The sequence below is a fragment of the Papaver somniferum genome, chromosome 1 (assembly GCF_003573695.1).
Source record: "Papaver somniferum cultivar HN1 chromosome 1, ASM357369v1, whole genome shotgun sequence".
NCBI classification, from domain to species: domain Eukaryota; kingdom Viridiplantae; phylum Streptophyta; class Magnoliopsida; order Ranunculales; family Papaveraceae; genus Papaver; species Papaver somniferum.
This window is the reverse complement of record NC_039358.1, coordinates 13,029,942-13,054,735: the sequence shown is the minus strand read 5'-3', so window position 1 is coordinate 13,054,735 and position 24,794 is coordinate 13,029,942. Positions and strand designations below refer to the sequence as shown.

Genomic DNA, 24,794 nt, shown 5'->3' with positions numbered 1-24,794 from the left:
TTCTTCATCGCAAAATCTAATATTGTAAGCAATTATCGGAATGTGTAAGAACATTCTCGCCGACCTCCCACGGACCTCCAACACCAAACTGATGATATCCTAAGTTGTTCAGCAATCTTATTTCTAGTTGTATCATGAACCTTATTTTTAGTTGTATCACGAATTAGTTTTCTATCAGGAATACTATTTCTAGACAGACTCTACCTTATATCTGAACCTATATAAATAGGAGTCCTAACCCTTTGATTTTCGTATCCTGTGAAGTCTGCGAGGCCTACTGCAGTGCCTACTGCAGATCGCCGGACGAAGGTAATTCTTTGTGTTCTTGAACTTTACTTTGTAATGGAATCTCTTAGTAATATATCATCTTGCTTACACTTTTGAGTACTAAAATCTGCAGTAACAATGATGGAAAGTAGCAATGATAATCAAAGATCATTAACAACAACGACAGTTGTGAAGAGAGGAAGGTTTGGATGTTTCTGTAGAAAAGAGGATTTCTTTCCAGAAGAATCATTCCAGAGCTTGAACAATTATAGAAAAGCATTCGGAGAAACAAAGATGAGATTTATAGATCGGTTCACAGCAAGATCGAGTGTTGAACAAGAAGTTAATGAGATGACAGATAAGTCAGCATCAGATGAAAAAGACTTTGAACTGGTGGGATTTGATTTGGTTTGGGTTTGGTGCTGTTTTTGGTGCTGGTATCTTTGTTTTAACTGGTTTAGAAGCGAATAGAGATGCTGGACCTGCTATTATTATATCTTTCTTGGTTTCTGGTGTTTCTGCTATGCTCTGTGTCTTCTGCTACACTGAGTTCGCTTGTGAGATTCCTGTGCAGGTATGCTTTTGTTTAATCTTAAACACTCTCCTTTTCTTTTTTCAATGCTTTTGTATAAATAGTCTCACAAGGTCATTGTACACAACTTAGCTAGTGAATGAACCCTATCTTGAGGGGTATATGTTGTGCCACTTCATGACTGTTGCCAATTGATTTTGAGTTGAATGTCCATGGTTAGTTGTAACAGTGTGTCTACAAGGGGCACACGGATACTGTCGTCTTTTTCGCATCGTTATAAGGGGGAAATTATTGCTATTATGCTGTTTCTTGATAATTTTACCCAGGTTTTCTTTGTGGGACAAGATGTAATAATTGGATGCTTATTTTTCTGGAGGATCATTTGCTTATATAAGGGTGGAGCTGGGTGACTTCCTTGCTTTCATTGCTGCTGGTAACATACTCTTTGAGTATATTGTTGGAGGAGCAAGTGTTGCGCGCACTTGGACATCTTATTTCGCAACCTTTCTCAACCATCATCCAGACGATTTTCGTTTACATGTTCCAGCTCTTGCTGAAAACTTCAACCGTCTTGACCCGCTGGCTGTCGCCATCCCAATTCTGATAGGTATATATCTTGATTCTTCAGAAATTTCAAAGATACTTAGTTTGATATGTCATGTTATAGATAATGTGCACTTAGATTAGCCGTGGGATGTTCTTCATGTGGCCGTGCAAAGTGGGGAAAGAGAGTAATTGTTGTTAGCAGGCAAGCTCTGGTATCTATTTTGTTGTATGTTTCCTGTACAGGTATTTTTTCTGCTCGTAGTACAAAAGGATCATCTCGTTTCAATTCCGTGGCAGCCGTAGTAAATGTTGGAGTTATTGTACTCATTATAGCAGCTGGTCTCACGCATGCAAACACTGAAAATTTTACCAGCAACTTTGCACCTTATGGTCCAAGAGGAGTATTTACAGCTTCAGCAGTTCTCTTCTTTTCTTATATTGGGTTTGATGCGGTAGCAACGATGGCCGAAGAAACAAAAAACCCAGGAAAGGATATCCCAATTGGACTTTTGGGTTCCATGAGTTTCATCATATGTGTTTATTGTGCACTATCCGTCACCTTATGCTTAATGCAGTCTTATGCTGTGATAGACATTAGTGCACCATTTTCCTTGGCATTTCAAGCTGTAGGAATGAATTGGGCCAAGTACTTAGTAGCTGTCGGAGCAGTAATTGGTATGTCTACAAATTTACTTGCTAATATCATCGGTCAAGCGCGATATTTCACGCATATTGGCAGGACTCACATGGCCCCACCGTGGCTTGCAGCGATTAATGAGAAGACAGGAACACCGGTGAACGCTACAGTAGTAATGACCCTTGCAAATTGTATAGTAGGGTTGTTCACTGATCTCAGTATTCTATCCAACCTTCTATCAATTGCTACGTTGTTCATATTCACCTTAGTTGCAGTGTCACTCATTCGAAGGTATTATGTCGCAGGAGAGACTTCAAATGCTGACAGAAATAAGTTCATTGGGTTCCTAGTAATGATTGTATTATCTTCGATTGCTACATCCATTTACTGGGCAGTCAGTAATGGTTGGGTCGGTTACATACCAACGGTTTCGATATGGTTTTTATCCACACTCGGTTTGAAATTGATGGTCAAGCAAGCTAGACAGCCGAAGTTGTGGGGAGTTCCATTGGTGCCTTGGTTACCATCAGCTACAATTGCCATGAATATGTTCTTGCTGGGTTCATTAGATGCAGCTTCTTTTATTAGATTTGGGATTTGGGCAGCAATTTTGCTTGTCTACTACTTTTTGGTTGGGCTTCATGCATCGCATGATTCGGCAAAAGAAGTAAGTCGAGGGAGGGAAGAAGCCGCAAAGTTGGAGAATTTAGAAGCTGGTCAACCTGTTACTGCAGTGATTCCAGCTTGACCCAACCTGAACTCCAGCAACAATGAATGAGTGCTTTACAGGGAGAGAGAGATCTAAACTTAATTGTCTCCCCTTGAAAATTATTTCTCTTGTTTAACTTTGATTCACTATGATAAGAATTTGGTTATATTCTTGTGTGCTTGATTATGAGTGTTCAGTTTCAGTTCAAACATCTTATTTTCTTCAATTTATTGTAACCTCACCTCATCGAATTTCTTACTGTATTAGCTTTCTTTATCTTAATTGATTGATTGATTGAAAAGGGAAGGGAAGGGAAGGGGAAAAAAATTGCACCACGAAAACAATTGAGAACTAAACATTTCTGCTAAAATATGAACGAGTAACTGATATATAAAATGCAAGCTCTATCGGCTAGTATGAAAAGATGAAAAAAACTATAACGAGATACACAAAAATTTACAACAAAATTGACAAGAAACCCACCCACCCACCCACCATGTAAATTTTATACAAGAAACCCACAATGAAATAATAGCAATAACCTAACAAAAAAAGGAGATAACTAAGGCAAACACATTCACATCTCAAACTCTACAACCAAGCATACTATGCTCATCAGACTCATTTTCTTGCTCTTTCCGCAATTGGTCCATCACTTTGTTCATGTCTCTATCTTCAGTAAGGAATTGAGGGAAGTGCTATTGAATCTCTGAGCTAGGCCTCGAATAACAAGGACAATGATATCCCTTATGTGCCGAGACTGTACCATCAAATCCACTTCATTCTCACTATCCACCACAATTCTCATCCGATGTTGGTCATTTCGGAAAAGCTCCACCTGCAAGGTGTCCACATCAGCTAGATTAAACAGAGCACGTGCCTATTTCTGACTGATAAGAAAGATTCTCTCCATGAAGTCATCTTTAAAACTTGTATATAGTACACAGGAAATCGTAGTGGCCATTCAGAGAATGATATGATAAAACTTAAATATTTTATCTGTTTCATTGATCCTCAAGAGTTAAAGACTTTCTTAAAAGACTGACGAATTGCCTTGAGGAGAGAAACTTACGTGAAAGGGGGGAGTATAAGTTCCTCGAATTTCAGTAGTCGCGAACGATGTCTTTGTACTAGGTTTAACTACTTTAACTCTCTTACGATTAACTTCAAGATTTCTTCTTTCAAGACTTCCTTGTCCAGGAACCTGTGGCTATAATAAAGAGAGAGCTGGTTTAGAACTAGATTTTCATGTTATGTAGGATAATAATAATAGGAAAACTAATCGTAAGTACCTTCCTTGGAGTCCGGTCCTTATCACACAGTACCTAATTCCAATCGAAGCAAAATAAGGTTAAAATCACAAAGCAAAGGTAAGGTCATCTCCACCGTAACTATGTATGGCAAATAACATGAAATCCACACTATAACAACTTGTGGTCTACGAAGTTACACAGCCTAACAATGATGCAAAATGATTTGAGAAGGGAATCCACGCTTATCACCATTAAAAAAAGTAACAGCTCAAAGAAAGCAGATCGTCCCTACCAAATTATCAATCCCTTCTGAAAAGGTAGAACTCGTACTAAAAGTAGGCTGAGAGTTGAAAACCATACCGAAACTCAGACCAGACATTATTGGCAAATGTTATAAGGACACCCCCACCCCCCCAACTAGACACCACACTCATGTGGCCCCGATGCGTAACGTGCTTTTTGGGTAAAAGAGTTGATAAATTGGAGGGACCCAAGAAAAAAATAGAAAAACCATATAGAAGGAAAATTAAATTATCTTTTACTTTTGTAAAACATTCCTTTTTTCCCATAATATCTTTTTGCTATTTATTCTCCCAAAATTCGATTGGAAGTTTAAATGCCATTTGGTAAAATGGAATCTATGTTGTGCGTATGTCAGATTTGTCCCATCTAAATTCGTTTACCAAAATACAAGCCATCTTTCCCTGACATCTGAGTGCAACATCAATTGTGTCTAATTGGGGGCCAAGGTCTTGGTGTCCAACGGTCCATATAGCATTTTCGAAGACTATCAACATGCCTTAATGAGTGAAATCAGCTCTCTTGGATCATCCCACATAGTAATTAATGTTTATTGTGGTTTCCTGATTTATTAAGGTTTAGGCTTCCTACATATTTATGTTATGCTCCTCGCTCTTTAAAATGCTTTTCATTTTCATCTACAAGTAGATTTCATTAACTCTACAAACAACAGGGCAAAAATGACTTCTACGCTGTATATAGTCCACCTCCATTTCCACAGAGGAATAAAGATAGGAAATCAAAGCTGACAAACAGAACCCTTACCTCAAACTTCACAGTTCCAAGTTCCAGCTTCTGCTTCACTTCTTTAAGTACATCAGGCTCTGTAAATGGATAAATTAGACTTAATAGACCTAGATGAGGGACTGGGATGTCAAAACAGCTATTAATATATCAACAGATCCATTAACATAAAACGCGATAAGTGAACGAGATACCAAAAAAATATCATATAAGTCAGGAGGTCCATATTCATCAGATCAGGAGAGCTCCAAAACTACTAATGGTATCTAAGAAAACGATTTGCTACTTACCAACAAGAATAGGATCTGTTGATGCAGAAACAGGTTGTCCTTCAACTCCATCTTCTCTGATAGGAGTGTATATTGCCACAAGCCTATACCCCACATCATCAACATTAGCTTCATACATCCTCTCTACTTCACCTGCAAATTTGCCTTATGATGAGATATTTACTTCATTGAATAACACCTCATTTAACTTTGTCACTTGCTCACTTTAAATCATAATCTCAACAGTAAATTTGATCCTTGAATAAATAAAGAAATTTATCCATATATGATATAGCATACCAGGAATAGAGATGAGATCAGGACTTCCAACCATAGACCGGAGCCACTGAATTCTGCTTTTGCCTTCCCTACCTCCATGATAGATGCCACGTACAGCATATAAATTAGTGTGAAAACCCCTCCCCTCTATCTCCAGCTTATCAATTTTCGGGATCCCTAAAAATCGAAACCAATTTATACAGTAACAGTCTAAATTAGGCATACCGTGATGAGGGTGGGTGGTTAGCAAGCTATCGCCATTTTTTTCCTTTTTATTTCAAGATAAAAGATAAAGAATAATACATAACTTAAAAAGCAGAACAACTTGGAAAAATTATTTGTTTCAAACAGAATTCTAACAGATGGTAATAGCTTATCCTATTCTATTGAATTTATGAAGTACCTCCTTTGTGTACCTCAGAGGTACAGGTACCCATTCTGTGCTGAACAGTAGGCATATTGCAAAGACCCATGACTCACTAAAACTAAGAACCCACTCACTGGAGTTCTAACTGTTTTTGGAACCCCCACCCACCATTTTTTCTTCTTAACAAAGAAATGACAAACATAAAGATACACTTCAAATAAATATTACTAGCAAACGAGTTGAATACCTGGCAAGACGGGTGTAGTTTCTGCTGCTGCAGACTCACTGGACCTTCCAAACATATCAGTTACAACACAAACACATCTCAGGGATCTACCTATATCCTCAAACCGCAATTTAAAAGAGCTTGAACGATGTGAAGCTAATGGCAGAAAAGATTTATTATCACCATCTTCAGTTGAAAAGAACCTGCAGCAAAAGTGGATAGTTGTAGGAGATGAGACAACTTAATTAATGCTTGTCACAGTTGTCACAAGATTTAGTATTACTAGACAATATATCCAAACTAGCTGGGTAAAGTAAACTGGACAATTTTTGGAATAGACTGTTCCAAGACCAATTGGTGAACCTAAGTCAGATTCTAAAATTTCAAGTAATTTTATGATAAATGTTCGGGTTTATATATTTTATCTACATAGGTGTTGTTTCCAAGCTGAAATGTTTTGGGACTTGAAGTCTGACAGTAAGTAGACGGAATGTAGCATATACCATTCATATGTGATGGCCTTCTTGTATTTGTCCCAAACATGTTTTTGGATGTCAGTCTCCGGAATTATTTCAACAGCAGTGAGTTTTTCTCCTTCTACAGCCTTTCCAGTGAGACTAAGCATTTGAATCCTCAGCAGCTCTAAGAGGGAAAAAAAACGTTTCTTTATTTCCATAAATGAAGTAAAATATACCTAAATGTGGTTGGTTTCCATATGTATGTTCAAAAGAACTCACATTTTTCACATTCAGCAAGTAGCTAAAATTGAGCAAAAAAATAATTTTGAGACACCTGCCTATCTATTATCTAAGAGAATTACCTGGAAGAATAATGTCAGTGGGCTCAGACAATTTAAGTTCCCCAGCAACTTTATCAGAACGAACTGGTGTATAGCTGGGAGTTCAAATTCAACAAGATTTTTAGACATAAGTAAGGTTGTACATCCAAACAATAACTCATTGTGGTTCACAACTAATTAAAGGCTAACCACATAACCAAATCTTGAACACGACAGAAATATGAAAGGCAAACATAAGTTAACAATAATAGAACGGTCCTTAGCTTGTGCCAACTAAATCAAATATACACTGATGCTTAAAAAAGCAAAGCCCGCTAGTTGGAACCACATAGCTTATATTTCCAGGGTAATCTTCGTATAAAGAAGAGAGGGATAAGATAGTTACCCAAATAACAAGCGGCAAGTGTAGTCCGAATCAGTCACTTCATAAGTGGTCGAGTCAGCTTCATTAATAAGAACAATAGTGCCATCATTAGTCTCCCTGTACCAGTTGAACACGCTTGATCCCTCATATCCACCATAATATTCCCCTTCTCCAGAATATAACCCATAGGATAACTCCTTGACCCGGACATTAGAAACTACTGGTGAAGCTGCACAATTAATGCCCATTTTGATGAGTTCCACGAATGAGGTACATGAATAATGGATGAATAAAAATGTCTCCTTGCTGGAACAGAATGATAACTGATCAAATCTAAATGCAGTAATTACAGCTGTGCACCTGACAGTAATAGCACATCATATGAGCGGTCTCAGTTACTAGATCATGTAAGATCTTGAATACAAAGAAAACTCACTTTACATTTCAGTCTATTTCAAATTCTAAGTTGCGGGTCTGGACATGTATCCGAGATCAAAGCATAGTTCCAAGAATGGTATATTAGTGCCAAATATTAAATAGGTTTGCACAGATGTTATTACGCTGGCCATGCACAATAAAAGAGAAACCATGCAGTACATCTGTGCATGTACATAACGATATAACAGTACAAAGGGAGTTTCAAGCAGAAAAAATGGGAATTTCCAATCACCTCATTGCAGTCTCTAACCAAACGAGGGTATGAATAATATATGTATTTTTTCCTAATCCACAATGATGGATACTAATCAATGTTTGAGAATAGTTGAAGCAGCGTAATGTCGAAGATATTTACTGTGTACATCTAGCATTAACGCTGAATAGACAAAGCAACTTCACAATAACTCATTTGGTATATGATAATACCTGGGGCAACAGGATTACTGCTAACTGCAACCAGTGGTTCCCCTGTTTTTCCATCCATACGTGTGGGCACCCAATTTAAGGCCAAATAAGCTCCCACATCTTCCAGCACTGGAGTATATGTTCTATCATAGTGTTCAGCAAATTAGCAAATGTATTTGTCAGGCAACAAATAGTTATAATATCTTAAGATAAAAGCAATTTTTATAAACAACCATACTCACAATGATTTTCCGCATATAAAAACATCTTCAGAATCAATGCCATCAGATTCCTGCAGCTTCTTATATGTTCTGTACCAAGTATAATCGCTGTTGCCTTCCTTTCCACCATAGTAAGATTTCTGAGGAACAACTAAGGTGTCCTGGCAGCAGACTGGAATGACAAGCTCCACGCCCATTGGATCCGCTGTCCCAAAGAACACCATAAAGAGATGTATGATTTATCAGAGTGGAACCACAAGATAGAATAAATATAGAAATAAGAACAACTACAAAATATACGGAGACACGACGGAACAAACTTCAAACACGAACTCGAATAATTTGAAATAACTTTGAATAGGAGGAAAATCACAACAGCTACCGCCTTTGCTCTGTAGGTACTTTTTGAGAGGGTCCTAATCAGTAGTATATACAAGATCCATTCAGGAAATGGGTTTTCCCTTTCTGGGCCTATCTTCTGAAACTAGGTTTCTATTTTTCATATGCATAACTGCCCAGAATGTAATTGGGTGCTTCCAGAATTAATTTCTTTTTCTTTCTGTTTTCTTGAGGGAAGGTCTATGTCTCAATCTTGCTTGCTTTTCCTTTGATGTTTATCATTTTCCCTAACTATCTCACCAAAAACACAAGATGCAAGCTCCTTGGCATTCGGGGAAACTAGTGATATTGATGCAGGCGTATGGATTGGTCGAATCCATGAGAGACACCAGCACAGTAGAAACGGACAACGATGAGTATATAAGCTGAGACTACTATCTCTTTTCAACTTGAAGACATATAAGACATATATGCGAATAAATAGGATATTATAGTAAACAAAAAAGAATCGAAAAAGAGAGAAAGAAAAAGGATACCAGGAGCAATCTCATCTGACTTTACAAGCTTGGGAGTCCCTTTAATTCCATCTTTCCGGACTGGTGTGTAAATGAGCTCTATGCATCTACCCACATCCTCAGCAGTCAAATCGAGATACTCCGCTAAGGGAAAATTTAAATATACACTTCAGCTTATATGAAATGCTCTTTTTGTTTTGGCGAAATACTAGTTCAGCGGCATCTCGGAAACTTACCATCATTACTTAGTTTGTCTCTCGTACCATCACTTGAAATCCTAAACCATTCATGTGAGCAACTTCCTTGTTCGCTGACAGATGATAAAATATGAGTTGGATTCAAGAAGCAACAATTTCTATAAAGGTCAAACCAACTTTGAATGCAGTAAATGGAAAGATAATCTCACCCCCCAGTGTATGTCGCGATATAGCCTAGACGTTTTCCTTCCATCAGCGGTCCGCTAAATTCAAGAGACTGGCAAGTCGGGGGCCCTGCATAATTCATGCATATCTTTAAGGAAAAGATAAGTGTGAAGTGTATTCTTTAATTGACTTTTGCAAGAAGATATGAGTAGTAGCTAGTGTCCCCCAGTGACCTCATTCAGGGATGTTCTCAGTTCTCACTTATTTTTTACTACCAGATAGCTAAGGAAATAAATTCACAGCTTACCAGGCACAACAGGTCCAATTTGCTCAGATAGAACAGTAGCACCACGGGCCAAGTCACTTCTAATGGGTTCGCAAGAAACAGAAATAAGGTACCCAATATCTTCATTTGTGAGGAAATATGATGCACCAGTGGCACCTTTAATTTCGCTTTGTGTTCCATCAGAATCAGTCTGTAATTGTGCATAACAGTCACGTAAGAAATTAGCAACAGTCGAGGATAGCAAACAAAAGAGATACACAGCATAGACACGGTAGTTGCAGATAAAGACGATGAGAAAGTGGGTACATAATAACACAACGTTGGATACGTGAGAAATATAATGTTGTAGTTGAAGTTAATGCATATACCAGAAACCAACGGAAAACTGAATCACCCTCTTCCCCTCCCCAGTACTGCTTCTCAACCTGCAGCGTAGTCCCCTCAATAGATTTCCCCAATATTTCCAACGAAAGCAGCTTTGGACTTCCTATATATATTACACAGACAATTCAACTGAATCAAAATGAATCATCGTTGTCATCTTTATACACGGAAGCTTAATCTCTTAAATTATACTTCACCAATCATTCTGCTCTTTTTGAGCGCAGTTTCTACCAAACCCCAGAATAACTTATTGATAAACCCCCAGTTCTTTCAGGTTTCGCCAAGAAAAGAGAAAGAGAGGGAAGAAAAGAAAAAAGGAAAAAAAGATGACACCAAGATGCCTCCAGAAAGTGTTAGCCTTCTCCCGTCTTTAGCACATTCAAGTATTCAACGGCTATCTTTACTAGCTTCACAGAGCATTATCATTAAAATCATGAAGTCGGTGGTTCAATATAGATTCTATGCCTAAGCCAGAGAGATACTTAAGCCAATATTTCTGTGCAGTTGGTTTTCATTTTGAAGCTTTGGAGTAGTTCACTACATTGTCTTTCATCATAGCTTTCTGTGTCTCTAAAGCACATGAGCTCTTGTTTGTCTAAAATTTAGGTACCCAAAATTGTAAAAACAAAGCAAGAACGATAATAGTGACAACAATAATGTGCTCATGGTATGTATTTATCCCTTGCATGGAGGTCTTTGATGTGCTATAAACAACAAATGCGTAACTAAGGATTTAGCCTCACACAAACAAAAGAAAGAAAGAAAAAAGAACATTTGTGCATAATATACGGCCAAATGAATAGAAGCGGATGGAGTAAGTGTAATCACCAGGACGAACCCGCTCATGTGCCATGGTAGTCCTTGGCTCACCAAAAATACCGTCATCACGGACAGGAGAGCATTTAAAGGAAACAAACTTTCCAATGGCATCTTTGGTAATTCGGTACTGAAGATGGCCCGACGCACTTTGCACTAAAGAACCTGCTCCATTTTCAGTCTGCACAACAGCAAGAAACTATAAGAATAATGAAAGGCATCATTAAGATACATTCTCATTTATCCGAGCATATGCCCGGCGTTGGCTGCTTTTAGGGATGTAAGTGGTTAACAGTAGGTATTAGAACATGAGAAACTTGCACATAAATGGTTACTGCCTTGTCCAATTGTTACAGATGCCGTCTGATTAACCACGGGTATGACATAGATTACTTCCTATACATGATTGAAAGCAATAGCAGGGAGCAGCAGCCTTGTACAGAATGTCCAATTTAGTCCTCACCTTGACCACAAGGTACGAGACACTAACTCTTAATGAGAGCCAGACCCAAGTCCAACTCTCATAGATAGCTATGGAATGCAGGGGGGACCTTTTGGAGAAAAATCTAACACATCCCTTAGGCAATATTGGATAATGTAATAAATCAGAACGATTAGGTTCCTAGGGAAAACTAGAACATTCTTAGTGAAAGCTTATTACCTCATGGAGATACCAATTATAGACACTTTTTCCTTCATGTCCTCCTATATACCCATATGATGCTGTCAGTATCGAACCCTCAGCGTAATCACCCGTGACGGAAAGGAAATTTAGACTAGGGGGAAGAGCTGCAATGATAACAATTACCAAGTAAATAAGTAAAACAACAAGTAGGACAAAATGATACTAATCGCATTATCACCTGCATTAGCTACACTTCAGAGGGATAGAGAAGTTAGATTTCATGAAGAATCGTGGAGAGGGCATATGCAACTACGTAAGTATGAGCGACGAACTAACTTCGTTACTTACATTGTCAGATAATCTGGAAGTTAGATTTTGTAGGGTAGTCATTATAGTGGTAATAAGTGAAGTTTAGAAAATAAGAGAACGCTGAGTTACTATTTTAGTTTTCAATAACATGTGAATCTGTTTGGTTATCGAAGTTAAATGTCTTAAGAAGATACAGCAAAGTAGCATGCTGCTGCTGGATTTGGCCAAGTTGCCCGCCTTATCCAACAATACGTACTGATGTCAGTAGCCCCCACATATATCTGTACCATTGCTACAAAATTGACAAACCCAAGATCTTTTAATAACTAATGATAATCGACAACTAAGAGAATTAATTGTTGTGGTCTTTATCGTCTTTATATGGAGCGCATCCTACTTCACAAGACCTGAGCCACAATGCCACATATATAACCCAGAGGACATCAAGTCACTGCCATTCACCAACCTACTTACACAACTGGCAAGCTGCTAGCCCGTGGAAATACTACCTTCTTCAGGGCCACTAGAGATCATACTTATAGCATTTAAAAGAGAAAATTTTCACACTTTGGAGCATAATGGACCTCATAGGTACCTGATCAACACAGTAACACAGCTTATGAAGGCATGGTTCTTCGCAATTTAGGCAAGCTATATCAATGTGACTTAGAGTGGCAGACAGAAGAAGGTTCGGTGCTAGTTGCTATGACACAAACTATAATAAACAGTCACTACTCAGAAATTAAAGCTTCTTGAGTCGTACAACATGCTTTGCGTAAGGAGTTCACAGTATGAACATACAGGAAGCTTGTTGTATAAACAGCAGACTTACTTTCAACTGCTTTTTCAGATATGAGATACGCTGGCTGACCAGATTCACCATCTGGAGCCATAGGTGTAAACTTTGCTACTATGTAATGACCAACAGCTCCTAGAGGTATACGGAAAGCCTGTAAAAAGGACGACGGTTAGTCAGCATAATAGTTTGTAATGTAAAATAGAATCTCGAGTGCAAAACAAATACATGGAACAAAAACTGTGGTTTTACGCAAAAAGGAAAGTCTCTAAAAATTGTAGCAGCAGGAAGCCGGTAACTAAAGCTTTTCTTACCTTTGCAATTTTTGATGCACTTAGAATCTCTAGATCATCCTCACCCTCCAATTTAGAGGAACTTGTTTTAAACCACTGAACTCTACTAGATCCTTCGGTTCCTCCAGTGACAATAGCAGTGACAGTAACCTTATTTCCCTCCCTAAGGTCACCAACTATCTTCAAATTAGTAACTCGAGGCGGAGCTGAATTTCACAAGACAAACAAGGAAAATAAAGAGTAAATATCAAATTAAAAAAATAACATTGATTGTTTCAAAATAGCGTTACTAGAAAGGGAAGACATTCGCAAAAGAACAAATTGAAGCGCCATTTTGGACTAGTCAAAGATCTAAAGAACCAACAGAAGGTTGTGTCTCTTATTCGGGAATAGTATTCCAGAAGAGGCCGAAGATATAAGAGTGCTCTGAATCTTGTGCATTTACCTAGCGTAACATAAGTGAAGTGCTTTCCCTAAATGTAGTGAAACGAGTTCTTTTATCCAAAATATACACCCTATACGGACCCTTTCCTTCTACCAATGAGACAATCTTAAAATATAGTAATGTGTCAACGAATGTGTGAATCACATTTGGCATCAGGTAGTTGACATTTAAACACACTGGCATGACTGCAAGAGCTATAGATAATATGCACGCTTCTTGCTCAACCTAACAAAGTAACAAGTATACCTTGCTTAACAATCTGAGTTGAGAAAGATGCAGATTCTCCCTCCTGCCCTGAAAAACAACCCATGGCAAACATGGATTAACTTACAATTTTAATGCAAAGAAACAATATGAATCGGTCTAATCAAGCAGAAATCCAGGTATTACCTTCAAAATTGGTAGGAATATACACAAACTTTAAGCGACGACCCACATCATCCTTGGTCAAATTGTACTCAGGGGTACCAGTAGAAACCAGTACAAAATCACTGTAGCAAGATCAGAAAAGGTTATGGTATGGATATCAATTAAGAGCAATAATAAAGAGAGAAGACAGACAACGAGTATCTTGAAGAACTACAAAAGTAAGATAAAACTATTCGTGCAGGCAGGTGTTGCATTATAAATGTACATGACAAAACCTGTGCTTAAAATTTCAAAAACTACTCTAGTAACTTGGTATTAACTGCATCATATGGAATGTGAACTTGATAAGCGAAACAAACTACATTCATTATCTAGCGATAGATATCATGTAGACTGGTCACACTCAAGATGAAACTACCTTCACCAACACTAAAGAACTAAAGAAGAAAGAATAGAAGTACAGAATATTTTGATATATCAAAAAGATACGGTCAAACTTTAGAATTAAGAAAATCATGAAAGAATTTTAGGCATACATTATATAACAGTGAGATATGAAGGGATGAAAGAATTACATACCCAGTTTCCTTATTCTCACGTAACCACTCAAACTTGCTAGGGCCTTCTCTACCTCCAAAATATTCACCGACGCCTTTAATTGTATTTCCTTCAACGAATTCTCCAAGAATCTCGACATTACTGACAGATGGAGTCGCTGCCAAATATTATATGCACACAAGAGGTACCTCGGTAATTAGTACAAATGCTGATATAAATACCATAATGTCTACCCCAAAGATAGAAACTTTAACGGTTGAACCGTAAACAATAGTTGAAGAGCGGAGCAACATTTATAATTGTCCACTAAATATTAAAAAATTCGCATGATAGAGTATTGTGTGTGCTGGTACAGTCGTAACTAAAATGCTTCTGTAAAAATAGATAGTGGACAACAACCAGCAAAGCATACTTCGTTGCAGAAAATCTTTTTCAAGAGAAAAAAAATATCACCATAAAATTTATCCTGGAAAGCCAGGTTTTACAGCTTTAACAAAAATGGAGAGGTTGACGAACTGCACTGTAAGTCAGGACAGTGTGCAACAAAAATCATTTCAGTTATGTCTCACCTGCTTTTATGAAGTCTGTCATAGCATACTGAGGTTCTCCTTTAGCACCTTCTTCCGTTACTGGTGTATACATGAATACCAAACTTGAATCTATGTCATCTGTAGTCAATCGATATTCTTCATCTTCTGCCCCAACTATAACTACAGGACTACTGTTCCACCTTCGCCTAAGCCAGCTGGAAAATTGGGAAAACGAATTACTTCAAATTAGTTGCTAAGTAAAATATTTGCCTTTTTTTTCTCATTTCAGTCAGAGCCTAATGATAATCATTTACCTTGCAACACCTTTTCCTGGAGTCCCACCACACCATGCAACCTCAGGATGACCCTTGATCACATTCCCCTCCACAAGTTCACCTTGCACGCTAAGGTTCAAAACTTTTGGGTACCCAGTTCCTGTGTGTCATGGCAGAATTATTAAAAGGATAACATATCACTGCTTCAGATTGTGAAACATTTGCAAAGAACCCTTGATAATACACCAAACGGTCAATAATCTACATTACAGTATATTCAGATAGATATTGACAACACCACTGTTAGGGGAGAAGTCACAACTTGTGTAGCTTTGATGCCTAGAAAAGACACAGAAAATATGGACCTACTGATTTGAGAATTCAGCCAAACTGGCTCAAAACTACTGGAATAAGGCACACATGGTATCTACACTCATAGAACCATCCATTACATAAAGACAGACCAGCGATAGGGTATAACATTGAGGTAGATCGTGCAATCCATAGTCCACACTCAGTAGACATAATTATGGAAAATCTGGTCCAAAGGATAGTTATACACAATCACAAGTGCAAAGGAAGCTTACCCGAGGAAACCGGCGAAGATATAGCAAAAATAGAAGGATACTCAATATCATTCAACGTGGGAGTACACTCAACCTTGAGAAACTTATCGATATCCTCGCGCTTTGGCCAGTATACCTGGTAATCACCGGACACCGAATCAATCAAACAGCAGGGCAACAATTTAGAATTTACCAAATGACTAGAGAGAAGAAAAAACTGATTAAGCGAACTGTCTACCTCTCCATTTCCATTGGCAATTGGCAAAAAATTTGTAGGGGTTTTTTCTCCTACAAGCCACTGGTATTTCAAGGATAATTCTGAATCATTGGTTAGAGAGCGATCTTTGGCAAAAACAAAGTGGCAGCGACAAATATCTTCCTCAAATGGTGGATCAACAGAAGCTTGCTTAAGCAAGTAGCCTGGAGGCATCTGATCCTTCCATTGCTCAACAAGAAACCGGAAGGTCGAATCTGTTCAGAAATACATATAACAATTATAACAACTTCTGAAGATGATATGTTACATATACGTACTGAAATAACTTCACTCAACCCGCATGTTATCAAATATCACGGTATTTTTAATGGTCCTCAACAGTCGCTTGTTAAAAGTTTTGAAATCAGAAATGTTCCACAAATTAAAAATTTAACCAATTCAGAACATTAATGGACAGCAAAGAAAAGTTTTAACTTCAGACATCTATGAATTGGAGGTTTGGAACCAAAATCCAAATAGAAAATTTTCTGTCCATCTAATTTAAAAAGCAGTTGAGTTCAACATTAAGGAAGTGTCTGTATTAACTCCCACAAAACAACACATGGAATTTAATTTGCCGTGTTAATCATTTGGAAAACAGTTAAAACTGCTAAGAGAAGAGTCAGATAATAGATAACATAACAAGAGTCAGTGGATCTAACAAGCGGTTGTTGGGTGCACGGTCACTATTCACTAACAATAATCCTCAATTCTATACCAGACACTACAAAAACTATTGTATAGTAATAGAATGCCATTAAAAGGTCAAACTGTTGGAGAAAATTATAGAAAGGCGAATAACAAGGCTCTGTGGTTCTAATAAGATAAGTGACAACATTTTCGGATTTTCTGCATAAATGCTCAAGTAATGGTACCATTAACTAGCCAAGAACTCCACTTCACCAGCGAGAACATAGAATGAAGTTTTCACTGAAGGAGTTAAGCAATTCCCAAAAGCGAAACTAATTTAAAAAGGAAGAAAGGATATTATTTAACAAAATATCTATGAAGAACAAAACAATGGCACTAACCCCTCATCATGGAAAACAAAAAGCATATAAGGCTTACCAACAACAAGATCAGGACGGCAAAACTCCCATCCATCTCTAATGCATAAAGCTGTATGTGCAGGATAACGCTTTGCAATTTCAAGCTCATCGCGAGAAAGATCTGACAGTTTTCCACAATAGCAAGTTCAAAATACATTGTGAGAACCACAGATTAACCAAAAACAAATTGGGGCGGAAGGTGCAGGGCAGGATTTGAGAGAAAGCTTTAGCATAGGGAATAAGAAAAACAAAAATAAGAAGCCAGCAGAAATACCCGATTACCCAGACAATAGAATAAATCACAATGATTGAAGTAAATCCAATAAGATGAAATACAGAATAACCATAATGGAAGTTGGGGAAAACTGGCATACTAGATAATAGCAACAAATAAAAAAGTTCAGCTTCGAAAATAACAATCGGGGAAATTAAGAAGCTAACAAATATACCAGTTCAGACAGATGAGAGATAACTTAGCCAAATCTAGTAAGATAAAATCAAAATACCTCTATCGTTGAACTTTTTCAATGTAGGACCAACAAGCAGTATGGAAGCTGCCTCCAAGTGAGGCATCTCGAGGATAGGATTCTCTTCCACTCGCAAATGCTGCATCGCATGTAAAAAAAACTGAGAATTATATCCAAATAGAGAATATATGGATATGGGGCAATGGAACCTAGTAGGTTATCATTTTCTGTGCAACTATAATTACTAATTCAGAAAATCTCATTCCTCATGTACACGCATATAGCGACATGCTAAAATACATGAAGTCCTCATGTAACTGAATGTTAAACAAATAGTTTTTTGTTAGTCGCTTAGTCATGGGATAAGAGATCTCCACATCTTAAGTCAAACAGATGACACTCTCCCCTTATCGAAGAAGCAAATCAAATAGCTAACCTCGAGAACTGGTAAATGTGGGAAACCCTTTAGAGTTGATATTTTGTTCTTGCTAGCAGCTAATACCTGGGCAACATCAGGAAGAAATGAGTGAGACAGAACTCGAGAGTACCACCTAAAAAAAATTGAATAAATTACTAGCTGACCTGCAGTCGAGGCTGACTTGCCATAGAAAGCGACTTTAACCTATTTTGTGCAACTGAGAGAAACTGGAGAAGAAAAAATTACTTAGAATACACTTGACGAGTTACAAGAAACATATACTGGGAAAAACTATACTAATAAGATCAAGACTAGTGCTTGTAAGTATACCTCTAGGTTTGGAAGTTGGGGAAGGCTTACAAGTGATGTGATTTGATTTCCCGCAAGATAAAGTTGCTGAACAAACAATTCGAGATTACGTACATTGTTACACAAAAAGGCCTAAAACAAGATACAAAAACACATCTACCGATTCAAAAAAGAAAAAATTGAAAGATACTCAACCTGCAGGGCTTTGCAATTTTCAAGTTGCTCAAATCCAGGTCCTTTAAACTCGTTAAAACTTAAATCAAGAACCTGACAAGAAAACCATGTCAACTGTTATGTTTGACTCGTCATCAAATAACAAGGTTAAAGAGTTTTAGTGCAATGATTCAGTAAAGACTAAATTTAGATCTACCGTTTTAGTCAAAAATCTGCAGTATTAAGGGGTGAAAAAAAAAATTGATGTTCTTGAAGGTTAAGTATGTTCACTGGCATATGCTAATAACCTTGAGATGATGTTCGTCAAGGGTAATGACTAGTTTTACAAGACAGGGAACAGTAAGCTTTATACAAATTCCAACATCAGTAGCACCATCTTAGGAAAAGCCTAAAAATTTAGTTGCTCATGGAATTTCTGTGCACTTCAGGATTTTGCTCCCGCAGCCTTAAAGATGAATCCTCTTAAAGAAACTTAATTTATCTACTTGCATTAATAAACCTACAAAATAAATGGAAGAAGGAAGTTCGCTAAAATTATGAGGATTTTCTTAAGATAGACTAACAAACCTTAACCCGCTTCAAGATCTCAATTCCCTCCAAAGAGGATAAAAGATTATCCCTAAGATAAACAAACTGCAAGAGAAAACTAGCCATATATCAGATAAAGGAAAGATTAATTGACGTTACAAAATAATACCATGTCTACTAATTTACAACGTTTCATGGGGAATAAAGAAAAAATGAATCTTGTAGTGATGCTGATACTACTCTAAAGAACTTCAACAGATTTAAACCAAAAATCCAAGCAAATGTTTTAATAGATATAAAAGTTTGGAACCACTCTAGTAAGACTTTATATAAAATGATGGCACATAATAAGATGAAAGCCAGTCCATACGTCTTACATAAGAATCAGCCTTGCAAGTAAGCCTCTGAAATTTCAGCCAAGGCAAACAACAAAACCTGCTGCAGGTTGCATTTGCTTCGGATGATGGATGTCCCATCATTTTGGGACAACAGACATGTCTCTGCAGGTTTAGCCCTTAAACTTCTTGCAATTTACACCACCTATGTCCTTATTTCGTTTGCCATTTATGCTCCTGCTATAATTCTACAATCATATAGATGGTCATCTCTGACCAATAAACCTATCTTCTTATTATGCAGTGGCACTTATGGTCTGATACTCTAATGAACAAAATATGAATCACCTTTCCGATGAACAATGGCATAGAAAACAGATGAGTGAGATAAATAGACTTGGTTCATTTATCAGACAACAAACATGAGGGGAATCTTATGTAAATAAATTCTTCAAGAGTATTAAACATCAGCCTGAACTCTTATATCCCTGGTTCCATTTGAGTTACGTGTCTGTAGATCAAGTCATAAAGTTGTCCATTTTAAAAGAAGAGGTATCTGTAAATTCTGTAAATTCTCTCTTGTGCAGTTTATTTAGCTTTATTATGACAGACTGACAGTGTGATAGTCATAAGATATGCTGAGAAGGTAGTACTTTATCAAACCCTTGCTAAATGCTAACTTAGGTGAACTTCAGAACTGGACAACTGGTGATCAGTTTTCAGAGTGAAATTAAGAAAGAGAACTTTGCTAATTGCTGAAACCTCATGTCTGAATTTTCAGCTTGCAAGTAATACAAGTTACTAAAACCTCATGTCTAACATAAATACTTAAATACAGCTTACACAAAATACAAGGGTAACAAACGTGCATTACGAATTATCAAACTTTGTATCACATTCACAGGTGGAAAGCTGTCGAACAACCTAATGTAAGACACTCAAAAGAAAATTTGTTGATTCTCCAAAGAGCTAGACCTCAAAAGGCAAATGAAATAAATTGCTGCCTACTTCACGGAAGCATTTGAGTGTCAATTAGGAGAACATGATATTTACCTCCAAATTAGATGACAAATTTAACCCACTGGAATTGAGACTTCGAACTCTGTGACCCCTTAGATCCAGCCTCTAAAACAAAAACAAAAAAAATCAGAAAAAGTAGTTAATTAATAGAATTACATGGTTAAGTTGTACCTACATGGATAACATCTCTAAAAAGAATCTATGCATCCTATGTAACTACAAGTTTCACAATAATGAAACTTGTAAATGATGGCTTCACTATGGGTGTATAACAGAGGAAATATACGAGTTCTAACGCAAATGTTATTAAGGATAAGGACATAACGAGTGTAAGAACATCAAAAAGTTAGACTAGAAGTTCTCTGTGACATCATCTAAGTTGAACCAAGAGTCAGCCTAGAGTCTGTATTGTTTAGATCCCACTTTAAAATGATTAGTTTGTTTGATAATGAGGCCGGTTGATCCTGTTATTAATATACAGTGACATGGGCAATCAGAAAACCCAAGAAGCTGATACAATCGTGGGGTGTGGGGGAGAAATGATTTAAGAAAGTTTGAGATATTCAATGATCAAATTTCAATACAGGATGAAAAAGCTAAGTCAATTGATTGGGTTCAGCATGGTGTAACAAAGAAAAGACACCACAAATAAGAAGGCATACTTAGACGCAGGTGGCGGAAAAAAAAAATTGTTTGGTGATCAACAACTAAATATATACAAGAAAAATGCTTGCAATGCTAAGCCAACTGATTCAGTTCGGCCAGGTGTGATGAATGCATTTTCACCACCAATGAGATGGAATACTTATATCGGATGCGGGTAATAGAAATACTGTTTGGTGATCAACAACTAGATACATACAATCATGAACAATGTGTCTAATGCATCCAACCAGAACATCTTGAAAAACCATTACATAAACTGATAGACGTGTAACATTGACACGTATATGGCTCTACTTTGCATGATCATATACGATGCCAAAAGATCATCCTAGATTCTCAATCAACAGGCAAAAGTTATCCATCCAGCTCAGAGAATCATAAACCACCAAGAATATTTTTGTACTAAAGCAAAGCCTTGCGCTTAAACTACATCCTTGTCTTACAATTCTTCACCTTTCTAGATAAAATAAAAGTTTAGACATAGAAATCTCAATAAACTATTTCTTCTTGCCATGTCCAACATTATCAACAACTAAATATAAGTTTAGACACGAAATAGACAGAGCTTATAACTCGAAGGCGTCCTCCTATACCAAAATTCAGTTAACCTAAAGACTGATAATTTCGTTAACCCAAATTCAATATGGAATCTACCTATAAAGTATGTGCACACATAGTGTTAATGGTTTTGTAATAATAACATGAAGAGAAGTTACTCAATTGACTGCATGTTACATACCAGATCATCCCCAGCTTTAATTTCCACCTGAGGGAGCACAATAAAGCGAGAATCTCGACTTTCAGGAGTTGATGCCTTTTTCCGACCAGACAAAGAAGAACCCCTATCTGCCGCTGACTTCCCACTGTTAACTGAAGGTGATCGACTTGATGGAGAAGAGAGCTTAGTAACACTCTTCCTAAGGGTGCTATTACTGCTGCTATTAACACTAGTATCCAGCGACAAAGAAGGACCTCTTTTGATGGAAGAGGCAGCCGAAGTTGATGACCTTACAGAGGGCTTCCTAACTGAATCTTGTTTACTTGTATCAGATCCTGGCGATGTCCTTAAACCTCTACTACTAACACTTGATACTGGAGAACTTCTCTTTGCATCAGAAACACTTGGTTTGTTTACAGATTTATTCAAAACTGATGGAAACGAAGCTCTTCTAGGTTCTGATGAAGCACTCTTCGTCGGGTCTGATGCTGCTGGAGTAGTTCTTCTTCCAGGTACCGGCATAGCAGCAGCAGCACTATCGGCTGGTTTCCGATGAGTAACCGGCTGCTTACTTGTTAACCCACCAGTACTATTTCTTCTTACTGGTGGTGCTGTTACTGGGGATAAAGAAGATCTTGTAACAGTTGTTCTGACCAAATTAGTAGTAGAACCAGGCAAATTAGTACCTTCAATTTTCTTTCTGCTGCTTGTTGTTGATGCTAAAACCCTAGAAGGAACACCAGCAGCTTTAATAGATCTCTTAACACCACTTTCAGCTGATGAAGTAGTACCAACACTAGATTTCATCGTTGCTTCAGGCTTCTTCACTAGATCCTCAACCGAATCTACATTTACTGCTTCCACCACCTCCATTTCTGCTTCAAAATAAAATCAAACTTAACAATAGAAAGTAATGCAAGTAAATTTCACAATAGAAAACCCTAACATGACTGATTATTCAGAAAAGAGTGAGTAAAAATCCCTAAAATTTGAAATATGAGCTAATAAACTTAATAGATCGATTCATAATTTCATATTCTGAACTAAAATGCAGGTTTTCTCAAAAAATCAATTGAAAAAATCTATAAAAAAAATTAAAAAAAAAGGAAAAAAAAAAGGAAAAAAAAAATGCACAGGAAAATGAAGAGAGAGTGTGTTAGGGTTTACCTTGAGTGAATGAAGTGAAGAGAAGGTGTTTGGTGAGTGTAGATGATATCAATGAAAGTGAACCATTTTCAGGAAGTTAAGTGAAACAGATTTCCAAATGCAAAATTACAGTAGAAAGAGAGTACAGTAGGGAGAGAGAAGGAGTTGGTGAAGAAGAAGAAGAAGAATACAAAAAAGTAGGAAAGATTCCGGGAGACTGAGTTCCTCTTCCTCCCTCCTGTATGTGTTGATAGGTTTGTTTTGTGTCAGAAAAAGAGGACAATGACCCAGTCGAAATAGTGGTATTAATGAAAAAGAAAAGCCAAGAATACAGTATACCACCCCCCGCGGCCCCGCCCAAATTGCTTTTGTTTTGTTTTTTCTTTTTCATAATTTCAAAACAAGGACGGGATGTTATGTCATTTGTTTATTTATGACCTTTGCAAATAAATGCTTTTCAAGTAAGGTTCTTGAAAGACACCAGCTGTCTTCCACTGGTCTGCTTCCTCAGATTTTTTACGAAGTTTTGATCTATCTGCATCGTCCGCATACCACAGCCGTTGAACTCTTTCAGCTGTGGGGTATATAATACCATTTGTGTCTCGTGAAGAAAGATACTTTCACATTTTTCATTTTCACTTAGAAATCCATTTGTGTCTCGTGAAGAAAGATACTTTCACATTTTTCATTTTCACTTAGAAATCTGTCAGATGGAAAAATATTATTAAAAGACTCAAAACAAAAGGAGTAGCTGCTATCAAAGTTACGAGGGTGACGAGAATCAAGTAATACGAAGTTGTTGTCGAGTAATACCATAACACGAGCTTATAGTTGCTTACGGTTGCCGTAAATAGTTAAGATATTATGCGAAGTAATACCATAATACGAGCTTATAGTTGCTGTAAATAGTGTAGAATATTATTGGAGGTGCAAAGTGATGTGCGCACAACACACTAAAAAGCATGCCTTGCATGTTGTATTCTTTTATAGCCTACTTTAATGTCGTTTGTAAAGTTGTTTTTTAGACCTTTAGAAATAAATAAATCAGAACTTATACACAATTTTATAGAAATGGAGAAGTCAGTTTTTTGTGAAGCAAAATATATTTGTTTTTTATTTTTGTTTTCGGTACCCAAACACAAAGTTAGAATAACTTAATTAATCATTTTATAAAGCAAAAACGTTTTACTCCTACTTAAGAATTCTATTTCTGGAAAAACATAAACACTTCTTTTGTTATCTAAACAGGTTATTAGTCAAAAACAAAGAACAATAAGTACATTCTATGCTTCTGCATCTTTTAATCTACCGAGTGAAAACTTCTCCACAGATAGACTTGGGGTTTTGTGTGATCATAGAAATCAAAGACATGACTGTACTTTCCATGAAGATTAGAGAACTTATCCAAATGGAAGAATTCTCACAAGAAAAAAGATTTTTACTTGATTGCTAAAGTGAGAAGGAATTCTCTCAAGTACAAATTTTTTTTGCTTGATTACTAAAATGAGAGTTGCTAGTTAAGAGTAGTCTTTTTTTTTTGATAAACAAGAAACCTTTTCATTAATGGAAATTCAAGGTTACAATGAGTTTAACATCGAAAATAAGAGAATACAAAGTAACAAGAACATACAGTACAAGTACAATGCCGAGAAATCCGACAAGAGAAAAAGAAGGATTGCCGGAGTAAGACAAATACAAGTATGAATAAGATCCGATTAAATCGGAGGAAGAATTGTTTTTCACGGAATTAGAATCCAACCATTTATTTTGTTTTTCTTCTTTAGAAAAATATGCTCCCAAAATAGGAGTGATTTGCTCAAATCTCTTGAAACTAGTGATGGAGCTTTCGTCGTCAAAGAAATCACCGATGAAGATGGAGATTTT

The 24,794-nt window shown here is 37.1% G+C and overlaps 1 protein-coding gene and 1 pseudogene across 2 annotated transcripts; one reads left to right on the top strand and one right to left on the bottom strand.

The window, feature by feature from the left end:
* The first annotated feature begins 405 nt into the window (after window positions 1-405).
* LOC113350199 lies at window positions 406-2,857 on the top strand (annotated as a pseudogene).
* Window positions 2,858-3,018: 161 nt separating this feature from the next.
* On the bottom strand, window positions 3,019-23,185 carry LOC113279367 (187-kDa microtubule-associated protein AIR9-like). Of its 2 annotated transcripts, none has more exons than XM_026528068.1 (38): window positions 22,932-23,185; window positions 21,786-22,639; window positions 20,414-20,485; window positions 19,065-19,130; window positions 18,519-18,590; window positions 18,345-18,410; window positions 18,179-18,241; window positions 18,033-18,098; window positions 17,636-17,735; window positions 17,149-17,250; window positions 16,063-16,295; window positions 15,846-15,960; window positions 15,298-15,418; window positions 15,023-15,198; window positions 14,475-14,610; window positions 13,917-14,017; window positions 13,773-13,820; window positions 13,103-13,287; window positions 12,825-12,942; window positions 11,720-11,847; window positions 11,071-11,239; window positions 10,227-10,345; window positions 9,880-10,048; window positions 9,617-9,701; window positions 9,447-9,520; window positions 9,232-9,354; window positions 8,378-8,561; window positions 8,157-8,278; window positions 7,314-7,521; window positions 6,950-7,023; window positions 6,633-6,771; window positions 6,151-6,332; window positions 5,558-5,713; window positions 5,279-5,410; window positions 5,010-5,068; window positions 3,984-4,016; window positions 3,764-3,895; window positions 3,019-3,529 (listed from the first exon to the last, which is right to left on the bottom strand). In XM_026528068.1, exons 2-38 carry the CDS (start codon window positions 22,635-22,637, stop codon window positions 3,353-3,355), a joined length of 5,157 nt encoding a protein of 1,718 aa, XP_026383853.1. In that variant the 5' UTR covers window positions 22,638-22,639; window positions 22,932-23,185; the 3' UTR covers window positions 3,019-3,352. The 2 variants fall into 2 exon arrangements, with proteins under 2 accessions (XP_026383853.1, XP_026383847.1); XM_026528062.1 differs by having other exon boundaries at window positions 3,764-3,901; window positions 22,932-23,184.
* Window positions 23,186-24,794: the final 1,609 nt, after the last annotated feature.

Coding starts and splice junctions, on each gene's coding strand:
- LOC113279367 (XM_026528062.1), bottom strand. CDS start 22,637: ATGGAGGTGGTGGAAGCAGTAAATGTAGATTCGGTTGAGGATCTAGTG. Junction 15,199..15,297: donor CCAGGAAAAGGTGTTGCAAG/GTAAATGATTAT, acceptor CCAATTTTCCAG/CTGGCTTAGGCGAAGGTGGA. Junction 5,069..5,278: donor AACAGATCCTATTCTTGTTG/GTAAGTAGCAAA, acceptor ATCCATTTACAG/AGCCTGATGTACTTAAAGAA.